The 17338-nt window shown below is 41.9% G+C and overlaps 1 protein-coding gene across 1 annotated transcript in view; it reads left to right on the top strand.

Moving 5' to 3' along the window:
• The first annotated feature begins 467 nt into the window (after positions 1 to 467).
• TMEM88B (transmembrane protein 88B) overlaps positions 468 to 17338 on the top strand; it is a 143615-nt gene continuing 126744 nt past the window's right edge. Inside the window, exon 1 of the mRNA XM_040325800.1 lies at positions 468 to 1416. Within this exon, the coding sequence (XP_040181734.1) occupies positions 1147 to 1416 (270 nt within the window). The 5' untranslated portion in view covers positions 468 to 1146. The remainder of the gene's footprint in view (positions 1417 to 17338) is intronic.

A 17338-nucleotide genomic window follows, 5' to 3' on the forward strand; every position in this document is an offset into this window, starting at 1 on the left:
TGTGAAAGACGCGGAAGACCACATTAGAGATGGCGCAGGCTTACTACAGAAATGGCATGTCACAAAATCGGTGATTAATACAGTAAGACAGTAAGTATTACAGTAAGTAATGTGATATATTATATAGGGATCAATTGATGTAGAAATACAAGGTCTTTAAGACTATGTAAAGAGTTTGGATGTTTCCAGAGGGTTTACAACCGCTTTAATTAGAGAATGTGGAAATGAATGAACTTATGCCTTTTATTTAACCTTGCTTTACAGAACGCTTTTCTAGTCTCGTACAGATGAACAGTTGGATATCAGGGTTTGTTAAAAGAATCAGCTTTGAGTATTTCAGACAGGTGAAAAGATTTCTGCTTGAGAGACCTTACAATCTCTTACTGAACCGTCCTCGTGCAAGATTTTCCCTTACACGCTTCTAGGCAGGTCATGTCGTGTTCGATTTGCCTCTGTCAGTAACGCACTCAGATTGACACCCACACTTCAACACCTATCAGGCGCACTCTTGGATCGATCAGCACAAGACTTCATTACCCCCCCCCCAGTGGGGAAGTGTGACAAAAGTCAGAATTGGTGCAAGCGATAATGACATTAGCTGCAGCCTGGAATAACCCAAAGTGACGGAGCAAGACCCAGGTGTAGATCAGCTAGCTGCATGCATGTTAAGCAGAGAGGCAGCTGCTGTGGCTCCGGTAGCAGCCCATTGGCTAGTAGCAGCAGACAGTTCTTCCGAGCAGGATCACAAAGCTTAAGCTGTGAATAGAGAAACATCAAGCTAGGAATCAGCCAGCTGCTAATAGAGGAGCTTATGAAAATTCACTTCTGTATGTAGCTTCTCCTCCAAGACCATTATGATCACCTTACCTGGACAACTTTTCACATCTGCCATTCTAAGGGTCACCCCCAAGGATGTGACAACAAAAGCGTCTTTTAAGTAGAAAAGCTGCAGATCCAAGGGGCTCAATATTAAAGAGCATCTCTACTACTGACAAAGAAATTGGACAATTTCAGAGAGCTTGAACTTTGCATTTAAAGCGGTCAAGGGAAAGTGTGAAGCGCAAGCGACTGACGAAGTAAAATAACACTTTCACCCAAGAGTTTCGCAGCCCTGCCTGGACGATTTCAACACTTGCACATCTAAAAATGTCTGACCAAGAGATTGAGGACTTTGATGTGGACAATATATCGGACACTTCTCGAATGATCCCAAGCCTCCCTCCATACAACATGGATGACCAGCTCCTGCCCATGGAGACCCGGAGCAGGTGGGGTTGCTGGATTTGGACAGTGTTTGTCTCTGGAGCTAACTTTTTGGCGTTTTTAGTTAACTCCCTCGTCCTGGCCGTCATATTCTCTATTGTCTTGACTCCAACTATCGTTGTGGTCTACTTTGGATTTAAATGCCACTCAAGGGTAAGTACATGATGATATCTGTCCCTGTGACTTGCACCTATAGAACCTATAAATATACATGGTGTATATAGGATAGTTAATATTGTGGCAAGACAGAGAAACAAAAGTGCTGAACATAATAGAGCAATCTATAGCTCTTAGAGTCAACAAAATATAACATGAATACCACTTCAGAAGGTTGTCTTATGAGTGTAGAGTTCATTGCAGCTCTGTAAAGTATCATTTTCCTAGCTGTGCCCCTTTTACCTCCATACTCTACAATTCCCTGGAGTGCACTGGGTACGAAGGAGAGAGTTTGATTCACAATACAACTGATTTTGGTGCAGCTCTGTGGCAATTTATCTCTGAATATGAATAATTACAAGACACATATGGGAGATCACTGATGAAAAAAAAGAAAAGCTTTGGAACCTTTCAGCTAATGCCCCACTGTTCTGGGCTAGCTCTGTATGGATAAGTCTATGGTTTATGGGCAATCAGGTGCTTGTCTTACAGGCACTAAAGGGTGAATGTGTAAGTTGGCTGATACAATCGCAATAATATCACATCATTATTTTTTTCAAGTGTTGTATAAAGCATGTCTTAAACACGTAGACAAAGTTGGAAAAAGGGAGGTGAGGGGAGGAAAATAAAGATAGATTGATAGATAAATAAGGAGGCAGATAGGGAGAATGGTAGATAGATAGAGAGGCAGATAGATAGATAGATAGATAGATAGATAGATAGATAGATAGATAGATAGATAGATAGATAGATAGATAAGGAGGCAGAGAGGGAGAATGGTAGATAGATAGAGAGGCAGATAGATAGATAGATAGATAGATAGATAGATAGATAGATAGATAGATAGATAGATAGATAGATAGATAGATAGATAGATAGATAAGGAGGCAGAGAGGGAGAATGGTAGATAGATAGAGAGGCAGATAGATAGATAGATAGATAGATAGATAGACAGACAGACAGACAGACAGACAGACAGACAGACAGACAGATAGATAGATAGATAGATAGATAGATACATGGATAAATAGATAGATAGAGAGGCAGATAGGGAGAATAAGAGAGAGATAGATAGATAGATAGATAGATAGATAGATAGATAGATAGATAGATAGATAGATAGATAGATAGATAGATAGATAGATAGATGGGCAGATAGGGAGAATAAGAGATAGATAAATAGATAGATAGATAGATAGATAGATAGATAGATAGATAGATAGATAGATGGGCAGATAGGGAGAATAAGAGATAGATAGATGGGAAGATAGGGAGAATACGAGATAGATAGATATATAAATAGATAGATAGATAGATAGATAGATAGATAGATAGGCAGATAGGGAGAATAAGAGATAGATAGATAGATAGATAGATAGATAGATAGATAGATAGATAGATAGATAGATAGATACAGAGGCAGATATGGAGAATAAGAGATAGATAGATAGATAGATAGATAGATAGATAGATAGATAGATAGAGAGGCAGATTGGGAGAATATGAGATAGATAGATAGATAGATAGATAGATAGATACAGAGGCAGATATGGAGAATAAGAGATAGATAGATAGATAGATAGATAGATAGATAGATAGATAGATAGATAGATAGATAGAGAGGCAGATAGGGAGAATACGAGATAGATAGATAGATAGATAGATAGATAGATAGATAGATAGATAGATACAGAGGCAGATATGGAGAATAAGAGATAGATAGATAGATAGATAGATAGATAGATAGATAGATAGATAGATAGATAGATAGATAGATAGATAGATAGATAGAGAGGCAGATATGGAGAATACGAGATAGATAGATAGATAGATAGATAGATAGATAGATAGATAGATAGATAGATAGATAGATAGATAGATAGAAAAGAAAATAAGAGCAGAGGAAGACACCAATAAATAGTATTAGAAACAGGTAGATTTAATGAGATTGACAAAAAACAAATCGATAGATAGACAGATAGAATAAGGGACACCTATTTTGATAGATCTATCTATGATAATAATAATAATAATAATAATAATAATAATAATAATAATAATAGATAGATAGACAGTTAGATAGATAGACAAGCAGACAGATTCATTCATACAAGCACTCGTAGATAGTACAGATTTATAAGTCACCAATCATTCCAAGTACACCTAGAAGCGATATAAGTACAGGTAATAATCCAATAATCGTCTGTTAGAGAACAATATCTGTAAACATCTTCCAATAGCCCCTAACATTAGGGCTTATCTGACCTCAATTCTTTAGGAACAGTGCAAAGGCCAACCAAGGATTGTAACCCAAAGCAACCATCTAGACTTCACCAGATAAGAATATCCAGATCAAAGCAAATCTAATTCTGACTGCTAATGCTAATATGTGTTTTCTCATCTCTCTTTGCCCTTTTAAATGAAGGTCACAGGATATTTATGGAGGTGTCACCCAATTTCACAGTACAGTATCCTATTTGCACACTGCTTCATTTTTCATGGACAGACACAGGAGATAAGGAGTTAATGCACACAAGACATGAAGATCATTGTCATGTGTGATGTGATAACAGTGTGGATGTATAGAATGGGCTTCCATCAGTCACTGGAGATATCTGCTCAGACACCAAGCTGGCAGAGATGAATGCTTCTAGAGCTGGCATGGAAAGCAATAAGGCACATGGCATGCACATGGCATGCTGGATGGTAAAGGGCTACTGGTCTAGGCAAGCCAGCCTTTTAGTGTTTAATTGCTCTTCATTAAAAAACTATCTTCTCCCAATCCTTCTTATCAAAATGATTTTGATGATTCTTTCTAGATCACTTTCTTTTATCCAAAATCATTTCAGAACCATGGACAGCAAGTTCACTGAATTGTATACAAATATAACTAACTATACAAAGCAAGCTTCAATAAATGTGAATATTACACCTCATTCACACAAGCTTTGAGACCTGTAGTCATTGAAAGGACCGTGTATTTATGTGGTTTCAGCCTCCAGGTGCTGCATCCAGGCAGCCCATTTAGGTCTATGGGGATGCAGCAGCTTCAAGGACACTTGGACCAATTTGGCGGGTGTGCAGATGCAGATGTGCTGCCCAGAGAACATACACGGTCTGCATTGGGGGCTCACCAGCTTCTGCCCGCCTGTTACGTTGGGACAGGTGACTGTGTCCTTACAGCTGCTGCATCCCCATAGACTTGGATGGTCTGCCTGTACATAACTTTAGCCTAACTTTAATTGTTTAGCCAGCCCAGTGTGACCAGCTAAACTTCATACAAGCAGTCCTTTATTAATAACCACAGTTACCAACCATGATTTAATATTTAACAACAAAGGCCCGGATTCACATACATCGGCGCATAGTTCTGCCGGTGTAGCGTCTATCTTTTACGCAGCGCACAGAGGCAAGCACGTAAGCCAGCGTAGGTGGAAGTGGGCGTGAGCCATGCTAATGAGGCGTGACCCCATGTAAATGATAGACTGAGCGTCATAAAGATACGGATAACGTACGACGCATGCGCTGTCCCGTGGAAGCATCCCAGTGCGCATGGTCAGAATCACATCGAAACAACTGCCTAAGATACGTCGAATCACTACCTACGACGTGAACGTAACCTATACCTAGCCCTATTCACGTACTACGTAAACGACGTAAAATACGACGGCTGTGTTCCCTGGTCCATACCTTTGCATGACTTGCGCCTCATATATGGGGAATAACTTTACGCCGGACGTACGACTTAAGCAAACCGCGTATATTATGCGCCGGGCGCAACTACGTTCGTGAATCGGCGTATCTCCCTCATTTGCATATGCGCATAGAAAATCTATGGGAGCGCCACTTGCGGCCAGCGTAAATATGCGCCCACGATACGCAGGCGTAGGCAAGTTACGTCGGTCGGATGAAGCCTATTTTCAGGCGTATCTAGTTTTGTGGGCACGGCGCATAGATACGATAGCGCACATTTATACTTACGCGGCATATCTCGAGATACGTCGGCGTAAGTGCTTTGTGGATCCGGGCCAAAGAGTTTATACTTAAAGGGGTTGTAAAGGTCTGTTTTTTATTTTCTAAATATGTTCCTTTAAAGGGGTTGTAAAGGTAAAAGTTTTTTCACCTTAATGCATTCTATGCATTAAGGTGAAAAAACATTTGTGCATTAGCGCCCCCCCCCCCAGCCCCCCTTTACTTACCTGACCCCTCGAAAGTCCTGCGCCGTGAACGAGCAGGCTTCTCGGACATCTTCCCGGCTCATTAATTGGTTGATTGAAAGCAGAGCAGCCATTGGCTTGTGCTGCTGTCAATCATGTCCAATGACGTGGCACGCCAGGGGGGTGGGGCCGAGTGATACCGTGAGTGGCTATGGCTGCTGGCTGTATCACGGGAGCGCGCCCGCAAGAACTCGACACCATGCGAGAGAGCTCGCATGAAGGTGTTGAGTGCTTGCGGGGAGGAGCCGAGAGAGCTGCCGAAGGGACCCCAGAAGACATAGATCGGGACCACTCTGTGCAAAACGAGCTGCACAGTGAAGGTAAGTATAACATGTTTGTTATTTAAAAATATATATATAGTGACCCTTTAAGCTAATACATTGTTGGTTCACTTACCTTTTTCTTTGATTTCCCTTCTAAATGTTTTTTTTCTTTGTCTGAATTTCTCACTTCTTGTTCCTCCTCAATAAGCTGTTCTGGCTGACTAACCCCCAGCCAGAACATAGGGGCAAGCTTACTGAGGAGAAACAGGAAGTGAGAAATTCAGACAAAGAAAAAAAACATTTAGAAGGGAAATCGAAGGAAAAGGTAAGTGAAACAACAATGCACTAGCTTAAAGGAACCTATTTAGAAAATAAAAAATTAACCTTTACAACCCCTTTAACTTATTTAGTGATACATCTCTGTTATTTCAATAAGCCCTCATTTTCTCTGGGCACCTGGTTCAAGTCAAATAACCACATGGTTCATTCACAGACTATGGGCCTCAGCACTTATGTGAATGAGGTCTTACTAGATAAAAAAATAAAAGACAGCTTTTGCTGCAATATTCTGCCTTAATCCAAAGATTTCCCCCACTGCTGTTAGATATCTTCAGTCTGATGGCCAGCATCATTTAGCCCACGTTTTCTAAGCTCAGGTCATCATGGAACCATCCAAGCCTGTGACTGGGCAGTGAAAGGGGAAGCAGCACAGTGATGAGCTAATCTCTCTGTCAATCTTCTTTCTTCTTCTATCAGTGTGCTTCTTGTCAGCGCATTAACTAATTGGCTTTTTGTGCTGCTTCTTCTTTTCAAACTCCTGCCCTGTTGTACAGATACCAGGTCAAATTCAGACACTTACACTGCTTGCATTTAAAGGGTCACTAAAGGAATTTTTTTTTTTAGCTAAATAGCTTCCTTTACCTTGCTGCAGTCCTGGTTTCATGTCCTCATTGTTCGTTTTTGCATTCATGTTGCTGTAAATCCTCTCTGTTCTGGACACTTCCTGGCTGCCTGTTTCCTGATGACCACAGTACTGGGAGATTTCTCACGGTGGTCACTAATCAAGGAGGTGTGAGTAAAACGAAACTGGATTGGTGCTGAGGAGTTTTAGACAAAGTATCACTGCTCTCTATTGGCTGACTGCCCTCTAGTGGCTCTCTGTACATCAGAGAACCAGCAAACAGCAGCAAAAACAAAACTACACTGCAGGCACATTATATGATTGTTTTTTTATATATTTTTAATCATTTTTAAAAGGAATCAGTTAACTATTATGTCTCTATGCCCTGTAAACAGTCATTTCAGCAAAAAAAAAAATTTCCTTTAGTGACCCTTTAACTAGCTCCCTTACCGCACTATAGCCAAAAGACGGCTACAGCACGGCCGTCCAGTTCTGGGAGGACGTCCATGTACACCCTCCCAGAACCACGTCCCCTGCGCAGCTGATCACAGATCAGGGTAAAGAACCAATCACAGTGGCCCTTTACCATGTGATCAGCTGTGTCCAAGCACAGCTGATGACAACTACCTTGCTAGTTATCGCCATTCCTTTCCTCACGCGTTGTCACGGAGTGAAAAAAAGATGGCAGCAACCAGCAATTCTGAGAAGGCACATTTACACTGATAATCAGGGCACTGATCATCATTGCAGCCCCATCAGTGCCCATCAGTGCCTCCTCATCAGTGCCCATCAGTGCTGCCTATCAGTGCCAATCCATGTAGCCTCATCCGTGCACGTCAGTAAAAGAGAAAAAATTGTTTTTTGCACAAATTTATAACAAACACGAATAAAAAAAAAAATTCAACTTTTTTTTTTAAAGTTTTCAGTGTTTTTTCATTCATTTAGCAAAAAATATAAAACCCAGTGGTAATTAAATACCACCAAAAGAAAGTTCTATCTGTCTTAATTATAAACATTTCATATAGGTACAGTGTTGCATGACCCTGCAATTGTCATTCAAAATGCAACAGCACTAAAGAGCTGAAAACTGGCCTCGGCAGGAAGGGGGTGAAGTGCTTAAAATACATTCAGTAATGCTTTAATTATTTCAGAAATGAATTAATTAGGGTCTGTTATATCTACCAAGAGTTCAGCCTTAAAGTTATCTAAAGCCAACTTTTTTTTCATATTGGATAGATTGAGGCATGATTAGAACAACCGTTAATTCTTTATCACTGTATGGGGTTGGGGATTGTGATCAATATTTTGGGGGGGCAAATTAACGCCCCCCCCCTCCGAGGGAGACGGACAGGAAGGCGGCAAATCCCCCCACAGGAGATGGACAGGAATGCAGTGATCCCCTCCCCCCGGTAATCAGAGGCCTTACCTTAGGAGGCAGAGGAGGAAGAGCTGGGCCATTGCTCCCTCCCGGCCGAACAGGAAGTGGGTCCTGAGGCCCAATATGCCAGGGAGTTCTAAGATTGGAATATTAATTCGCTATTGTCATACAACTGGGTGGGCTTAGGGTGCAGTGCACCTCAAGCCCACCCTTTTTTTAAGGCAATTAGAGCCTCAGGCTCTAATCAAGTGCTTAAAAAAAACATTGAAATCCTTGCATTCGGCTCCCTGCATGTAGATTAGGGGCCGGCTCATGGATTAGGAGGGCGGCCCCTACGCCTCTTATGGACAGCCACCATTGTTGGGGAGGTTGGCGAATGTAATTGGAGTAGTGGGCAAAATCTTCCACAGGGACACTTGATTCTAAGCTGGGATTTACCTTTTTCTAGAAAAAGTTTCTCTGACTCTCCATTGAGTCTGGGCCGGCTTCCTGGTTGTAAGAACAGTGGACCATGACTGCACAGTTTAAAGGAATTTAGTGACTGGATTTAGAGCTACTTTAACAGGACTTCATCCCTTTGTACCCCAACAAAGGCCTTACACATCACCCTTTTTCAAATGCCATAACCCCATCTACACAGGAAACCACCCTAGTTCTCCTGTGTAGTTGTTGGTCGGCTGCTAACACTCCACTCATTATAATGCAGAGGCCACTTAGGGCCTGCAGAACTTCAGGCACTTGTAAAACACAGTCAAGTTATGTCTAAAAAACAATTAAAGCAAACCCTGTCATTAACTGACCATATGGAAAAACATGATAAGCAGAGGTTATCTTGCATGATGTCAAGGTTATCTTGCTTAAGAGGTTAGCTTGCATGATGTCAAGCCAATCAGTAGATCCAGGGATAAAGGCAGCTGAAGTTACTTGCAAATAATGACTTTTCCTTCAAGCATTGATCAATAAGGTCGCCCATCACATAATGGACCAATAGAGAGGCTCAGAAGTAGGAGTGGCAGACCTAAACTTGAATTTTACAGAAAAAGGCTAAAGTAGTTGTAAACTCTTACATAGGTTAAAGTAGCTGTAAACCCTTAGGCCCCGTACACACGGTTGAACATGTCCGCTGAAACTGGTCCACGGACCAGTTTCATCAGACATGTTCAGTCGTGTATACGGCCTATCGGACCGTTTTCCAGTGGACATTTTTCCAGCGGACCGTTTTCCAGAGGACAAAAGTTTCTAAGTATGCTTAGAAACTTGTCCGCCGGAAACATGTCCGTCGGACATGTCCGATGGTTAGTACGCCTAACCAGCGGACCGAAATCCCGCACATGCGTCGATTGATTCGACGCATGCGTGGAAGCATTGAACTTCCTGGTTTGCGCACATCGCCGCGTCACCGTCACCACCATGTCACCGCGTTCTCTGTCCGCAGGGATTTTGGTCTGATGGTGTGTACACACATCAGACCAAAATATCCCAGGAGACATGTCCGATGAAAACGGTCCGCGGACCGATTTCATCGGACATGTCTCCTCGTGTGTACGGGGCCTTACATATAACCACTGAAGTGGCTAGACTCAGGTGATACGAAGAGATGAAACAATCCTCTCTACATTTTCCTAAAACACACAGATCAAAAGATACTTCTCAGCAGTAGAAGGCACAGGGTGGGGAGCTGTCACACACTGCACAGCTAGAGTGCAGAGCTCAGTGAAACCTGAAACCTGAGTGTAAGGAATGGATAACCCCCTCCCCTCTACAAAGTCTCGTAGTGAAACATGCACAGCTGAGGCTGTCAATAACCTTCTGTGTGATGGAGAGGATTTCACCCTGGATTCTGTGGAATCGGCTTGGACTATTATCAGTGACTTGTACAGGTATAGGGAAGAGACAGCAGAGAGAAATGACACTATGTGCTTTGGATTGAAGCTAGTACACACTATAGTAGGGTGTGCTTTGTTCATTTTTATAACAACTTTAAAGCAGTATTACACCCAAAAGCAAACATTTATATTGCAGTTTACCAATTCTTAAGTTGCCCATAGATGGATCAAAATTAGGCCAGTTCAGCTGGCACTGGCCAGATTTCCATCGATCTATGGCTGTTCCCATAAATGTTTCTTCAATCAGCACTTCAGCACCAGTAACAGCCCTACATGACACTGTGGGGAAGAGTCCCCCATCCAACTCGATTGTGTGACTCGGGGAATCTGTTCAGTTTTATTTTTTCGGTCAACCCACTGCACCCCAATTGCACTTTACATCGGTGTCATCCTAACATGTTTCCAGCATTGGCTGCTATAGCCAGAGATGATTAAATTCAGCCTAATTTAACCTGCTGGGTAGAAATTACAGACTTCACTGGCTGCAAAATAGTTCCAGGTAAGCTAGCAGATAGGGAACCAACAACCAGGTCCATCTGTGCGTGCTCATAAGGCTTTTGAAATAAGGCTTCCAGGTTTCTGGATGTAGTTGTCATGGATCATCTCTACGGTTCAAAGTTACATCGCAGTTGGGCAAGGACTGAGATCTGGAACTGGCCGTTGTGTCAAGTCCTCCACACTGTAGCAGACTGTTCTTTTGATCAAAAAAGCAATCTCGTGTGCCCACAAAATTGCTAAAAACTCAAATGGAAGCAGCTACTGTTCTGTGAAACATCAAAACAGTGATCAAAAATAGTAAAAAATATAAAGTCGCGCTAAAGCTTGATATAAATAAGTATAAAAGGCTAAATGTAAGTGTAAACACATGAAATAATTTGTGAAAATAACATAGGAACATCCAAAGGATGTGAATAAAAAAAATAAGAACATGCAAACGAAATCACAAAAATAATAATTGTTTGTTCAGATCCATACTTGTTCATAAAATTCATGAATGAGTGATCTTAATATAACGTCCACAGAGATTAAATAATGATCCACCTGTGTGCACAATCTTGAAGTGATAAAGTCCACTCTCTTCAGAAATGGAAACAAAACCAAAACGTGATGTCCACCACCATATGTCAAAAGGATCTGCTTACCAGAACCCTGTGGGGCTAGGTTTAGGTTAGGTTTAGGTTAGGTTTAGGTTAGGTTTAGGTTAGGTTTAGGTTAGGTTATAAAAAAATATCTCGGAGCACTGTTCAATCCTACTAAGACATGGCCGTCCAGTTAAACTAATAGGCCAGGCAAGGAGAGCATTCATCACTCTGGAGGAGCTACAGAGAGCCACAGCTCAGATGGGAGAATCTGTTCACAGGACAACTGTTAGTTGTGCACTCCACAAATCTGCTCTTTATGGAAGAGTGGCAAGAAGAAAGCCATTGTTGAAAGGTTTGATTTGCAGTTTGCAAGAAGCCATGTGGGGGGGACAGCAAAGGCGGAAGAAGGTGCTCTGGTCAGATGAGAACAGAATTAAACTTTTGGGCCTAAAAGCAAAACACTTGTGTGGTGGAAAACTAACACTGCACATCACCCTGAACACACCATACCCACCATGAAGCATGGTGGTGGCAGCATCATGTTATGGGGACAGGGAAGCTGGTCAGAGTTGAAGGAAGATGGATCAAGCCAAATATAGGGCAATCTTAGAAGATAACCGGCTAGTTTGCAAAAAACTTAAGATTCGGGCAGAGGTTCACCTTCCAGCAGGACAACGACCCTAAACATACAGCCAGAGCTACAATGTAATGGTTTAGATCAAAGTATATTCATGTGTTAGAATGGCCCAGTCAAAGACCAGACCTAAATCCAATTGAGAATCTGTGGCAAGACTTGAAAATTGCTGTTCACAGATGCTCTCCATTCAATCTGACAGAGTTTGAGAAATTTTGCAAAGAAGAAGGGGTAAAAATGTCACTCTCTAGATGTGCAAAGCTGGTAGAGATGTACCCAAAAAGACTGTAATTAAAGCGAAGTATTGACCCAGGGGGGCCAAATACAAATGCACGCCACACTTTCACATATTTATTTGTAAAAATATTGGAAAAACATTTATCATTTTCCTTCCACTTCACAATTATGTGCCACTCTGTGTTGGTCTATGACACAAAATCCCAATAAAATACATTCACGCTTTTGGTTGTAACATGACAAAATGTGGAAAATTTCAAGGGGTATGCAAACTTGGCACTGTATATATTATCTATGTTTTATCTGTTTAGTCAGAGTTCAGTTTTAGATCATCATGGTTTTGGAATAATTTAAGATACTAAACTTTGCAATTATCTGTCTCCATTCAGCCCTCGGGAGAAGCTAGTCTCAGACAGCCTGTGTTAACAGTCTTCTCTCTGCTAATGTAACATGCTCAAAAAAGGCAATAATGACAAATATTCATCTAAAATTGCTTTTCTTTGTCTGCTTTGTACATGGCAGGTGATCTTATTGCAATTTCCCCAATCTCTGTGTAATACCAATGACAGTAAATCAATGTGCAGGGACACTGTGACAAGCAGAATTATAACACGTAAAGTACAAGCAACGGAGTGCAACCAAGACAGATTAAGGCAGATTCTGTGTTTTAAGACATGCTGGGTAAGAAACAGGGATTCCATTGCTGTTTACCTGACCCGTCTTTCTACTTGAAATGGTCATGCCCAGTTAGGTAATGACCTCAGTCAATGGTTCTGATTTACTATGTGGAACTGCACTGGAATGGGCAGAAATTGCTATGCAGATTACAGGTGCCACAACTGATCATTAGTATGAAAGGTTCATACTTCAAACAATGGAGCAGGTCCAACCTATGCACCATGGTGCAAAATGGCAATATAAGTACATGTATTTATCATTACAGCAAGCTATCTACAGCAGCATATTAAATTGGGCAAACCCTGTATGTCTGCCCATGTGCTCTACGATTCGGCTGTCAAAGAAAAAAAAATGGGATAGGGTGGGATCAGCAATGTGGGAGGTTCAGTTTACTATAGAGAGTGCCCAAACCAGACACTGCATACAGGGCTGGATTTCCCAATAGGCACCCTTCCTAGAGGGGTACCCGTCTGTATGAGTTAGACCTGCAGAACGGAAAAAAAAATTTGTTTCGGATTGATTTGTTATTTTACTACTTTTGTTTTGTCGATTCGTTTTGGAATTTGTTTAGTTTTGTTTGTGAATTTTCTAAGAAATTCAAAAATTTTGGAACGTTTTGAATCCAGATCAGTTGAAAAATGATTGACCAATCCGAAGCCTGTGTGAAGAATGGCTAGTTGTTAATGAGTGGGCCAGGAAGCTGGCCTCCGCCTCTTTACCAATGACTCATCAGCTGTCAGCAGGCTTCCCCACTGACAGCTGAATTTAAACAGAATTGCCAGCAAATAAAAATTCGGAAAAAGAACAGCGTGCTCTCCAAAATCTATACCAGACCCATATCTGAGCATACAGCCCGGCAGGCCAGGAAAGGGGGTAAGGTCACCTGGTGATGTAATCGGGTGGCCCAGCCCCTTAGTTATTTAAGAACTCTCAGATGGTGAAAGCCTTTGTCAGGTACAGAGCTCTTTTTTTTCTTCTTTGGGGCGGCAGTGGTGGCGGGGTATGGTGATTGATGTTAAATCTACCTTAAGGGACATTTTTATTTATTAAATTTTTTTAAATAAAGGACTTGTCAAAAACTGATTTTATTTACCTTTTATACTTTTTTGGCGAATGAGTAGGGGCACTATGCATCCAATACTTATTTAAATGGGGGGGGGGGTAGGTGTGTTCTCTGGCGGATAAAGGGGGCTTACAGATCCCTCTAAGTCACCCTTTCACCCCCACACAACTACCGGGCCAGGGTAGTGGGGAAGAGGCCCTTGTCCCCATCAACTGTAAAAAAATGAAAGTACATAAACAAACAAATATATATATATATCACATAATGATATGTCTCTTTAGAACTTTAGAACAGTATTCATCTAAAAATACAAAGAAAACTACTCAAGTGACTAGATCAACCTTTTTTGACCAATTTTACATGCAGTCATCCAATTTTGATGGTTTTCACATTGATCCGTTCAGATGAAGCTTTGATGTTTAACACTTTACTGCACCCTACATACAACAAAAGTGCCATTATCACAGCAAAAATGCAGAATTCATCCCAGGATACACCAAAGAGCACCAGATCCGGATTAAAATTCTTATTTCATTACATCAAATAACAGTACGGAGGGTCTTTTTTACAAGATCACAGGCATTTACTTATCGGGGACATAAACAAACTTCAAAAGAATCATCACTCACTGTCAGTAACAAATTTACATTAATCATTTCACTTCAAAGATTTATAGAAAAGAAAATTGCATCATTTTTCTGTTCCAGCATTTAAAGCAGAACCCAGACCACTACACCTCCATACTTTTCTGCCAGTAGAAGTTTGCTAAAGCACTTTTGCTACTTTGGTTTGGATGCAGGTTGGCGTAATACTGGGAAAGATGACTTATGAAGTCCCACTTTGAAATTCGTTAGAGCCATTGCCCCTCCCATCTACAAAACACCTTAGCTATTTTTCTATTGTACAAACTACTGTAAATAAGAAATTAAAAACTGAACTCCAGCCTTAATCTGCAAATTCTTAGGAAAATGTGTACAAAAATTCTTATAACAATCCATTGTCATTCAAAAGTACAGTAGTTTCTTTGCTTTTAACATTCAATTTGGAATTATAAATTTGTACTTTTGAAAAAAAAATATTTCTTCCTGCTCCTTCAAATTTTCCTGTCACTGCGGTTGAAAATGAAAATGGATTTGACCCCACTAATGATTAGAAAAATGAACAAACATTCTTACAACAAAAGATATCGAACAAAATCTCAGTCTTGCATAGTTGTATAGTCTTCTCTCCTCTAATGAAATAGCTTACACTGATTTCACTGCACACTGTAAGTTTTGTGTACAATGCATTAAAAGCTGCATCAAGTCATGCAGAGTCCATCTTATTTCTTGGCTTTAGGACTTTGAGTATTATCTATAAGACTCCTTTCACACTGGAGCGGTTAGCAGGCTCTATTGCGTTAAAAATAGCGTCTGCAAACCAACCCTAGACAGCCGCTGCTGTGTCTCCAGTGTGAAAGCCCTAAGAGCTTTCACACTGGAGCGGTGCACTTGCAGGACGGTAAAAAAAGTCCTGCTAGTCACATCTTCGGAGCGGTGAAGGAGCGGTGTGTGTATCGCTCCTCCACCGCTCCTGCCCATTGAAATTAATGGGACACCGCGGCTATACCCCCGGCAATGCGCCTCTTGCGGTGGTTTTTAACCCTTTCTCGGCCACTAGCGGGGGTAAAACCTCCGAATAGCGCAGCGAAATTGGCGGTAAAGCGCCACTAAAAATAGCGTAAAGCGCTGCCGCCGCCCCAGTGTGAAAGGGGCCTAAGGTCTGGGATACGGTGGTAAAAATTGTGGACCAAAGGATCCTGAAGAGCTGGCCAGGGGTTTCTGGTAAAGCTCATATTTTCCATCGAAAAAGCAAAGAAAGGGAGGGGGAGAGCAACCTAAGGCCCCGTACACACGATAGAATCCATCCGCTGAAAAATCCCAGCAAATGGGTTTCAGCGGATAGATCCTATGGTGTGTACACTCCAGCGGATCTGTTTCCGCGGATATTTCTCCCCTGGGATGGATTCCAGCAGATCGAATATTTGCTGACATGCCAAACAAATCTATCTGCTGGAATCCATCCCAACGGATGGATCCGCTGGTCTGTATAGACTCACCGGATCCATCCGTCCGAAGGGATCCCCCGCATGCGTCGTAATGATTCAACGCATGCGTGGAATTCCTTATATGACAGCGTCACGCTCGTCGCCGCGTCATAATCACGGCGACGGCGCGACACGTCATCGCCAGAGGATTTCGGCGCGGATTTCAATGCGATGGTGAGTACACTCCATCGCATTAAAATCTGCTGAAATCCTCGAGAGGATTTATCCGTGGAAACGGTCAGCTGGACCGTATCCGCGGATAAATCCTCCCGTGTGTATGGGGCCTTATAGTTAATTCATTCAAAAATAAGATTGCAGCACTTCCACAGTAAAAGTAAAAAAAAACCTTATAACTGTTGAGGCTGTGGTCAGCCAACTATGGGGCCTACGTGGGCCTTCCTAGTGCACAGGTGGAGAAAGCCAGTGTGGTCGCTCTGTGTGCCTCGGGCATTCCCATCCTGGGTGCTCTTAGGGGGTTCTTAGGTGGCTGAATGAAGTAGTAGAAAGAGTCAGCGCAAAAAGGGCCCATAGGTAGTTCCCTTGGCTGAGGCACCTGATGTGGCTGTTCAAAGGATAGGCATGAGTTGTCTGGTTTAGCAAAACATCCAGTTACTTCCTTTCACCAAATAAAATGTGTTTCATGGCTTTACATTGCCACTTCCTAAGTTCAAGGTGATAAAATTGGTGTCTAGTATCAGCCGGTAGTGAGATCCACTTATGCAATATCCTTTGTTGGCCACTAGATGGAATGTAGAGCTTGTGGCAGTGATGTCATCTAAGGGGATCACTAGCTGATACTAGACAACAATTTTATCATCTTGAACAGATCAATTGTCAATTTAAAGCCATGAAACGCGTTTTATTGGTGGAATAAAGCAATTGGATGTTTTACTAAATCAGGCGACTTGTGCCATTCTTTAAACAACCACATCGAGCTCCACTTCCAATCATATCACCTACGGCTCTTTTGGCACTGACTCTTTCTACTACTCCAGCATTATCTAGTCCTTTTCTCTCCAGCCTGACTATCCCTGGTCGACCCCTTTCATGAATTGGGGTTCAGTTCTTTCCATTGTGGCGGCTCAGCATCACATATAGGGGTTGCCTAAGGCAATCTACAGCCTGCCTAGGAAGTCCTCCAGACTGACACCCTTCCTTGAGGGTGTTTTTTGACATTTGCATAACTTCTTCCAAGAGCCAACCCACTGCTTCTGTCAGGGAAGATGGCTCTAGAAAGAAGTAGTAAGACAGGGTACTCTGCTTTCAGAAAACTATTGGTCCCTCCCACCAGCCACAATCTTCCTGCATAACATAGAGAAGCACAGTGACTCACTAGGTCAAAAACAAGGTACGTAATGAAAGCAAAAAATTGATGATGATGGGGGAGGGAGGAACCAGGGAAGGCAAATTTTAAATAGGCAAAACTTGAGCTTTTATAACAATACATTGTAGTGAAATTGTGTCACCCTGTAAACCTGAAAAGCAGGTGTGTAC

The sequence above is a fragment of the Rana temporaria genome, chromosome 10, assembly GCF_905171775.1.
Source record: "Rana temporaria chromosome 10, aRanTem1.1, whole genome shotgun sequence".
NCBI classification, from domain to species: domain Eukaryota; kingdom Metazoa; phylum Chordata; class Amphibia; order Anura; family Ranidae; genus Rana; species Rana temporaria.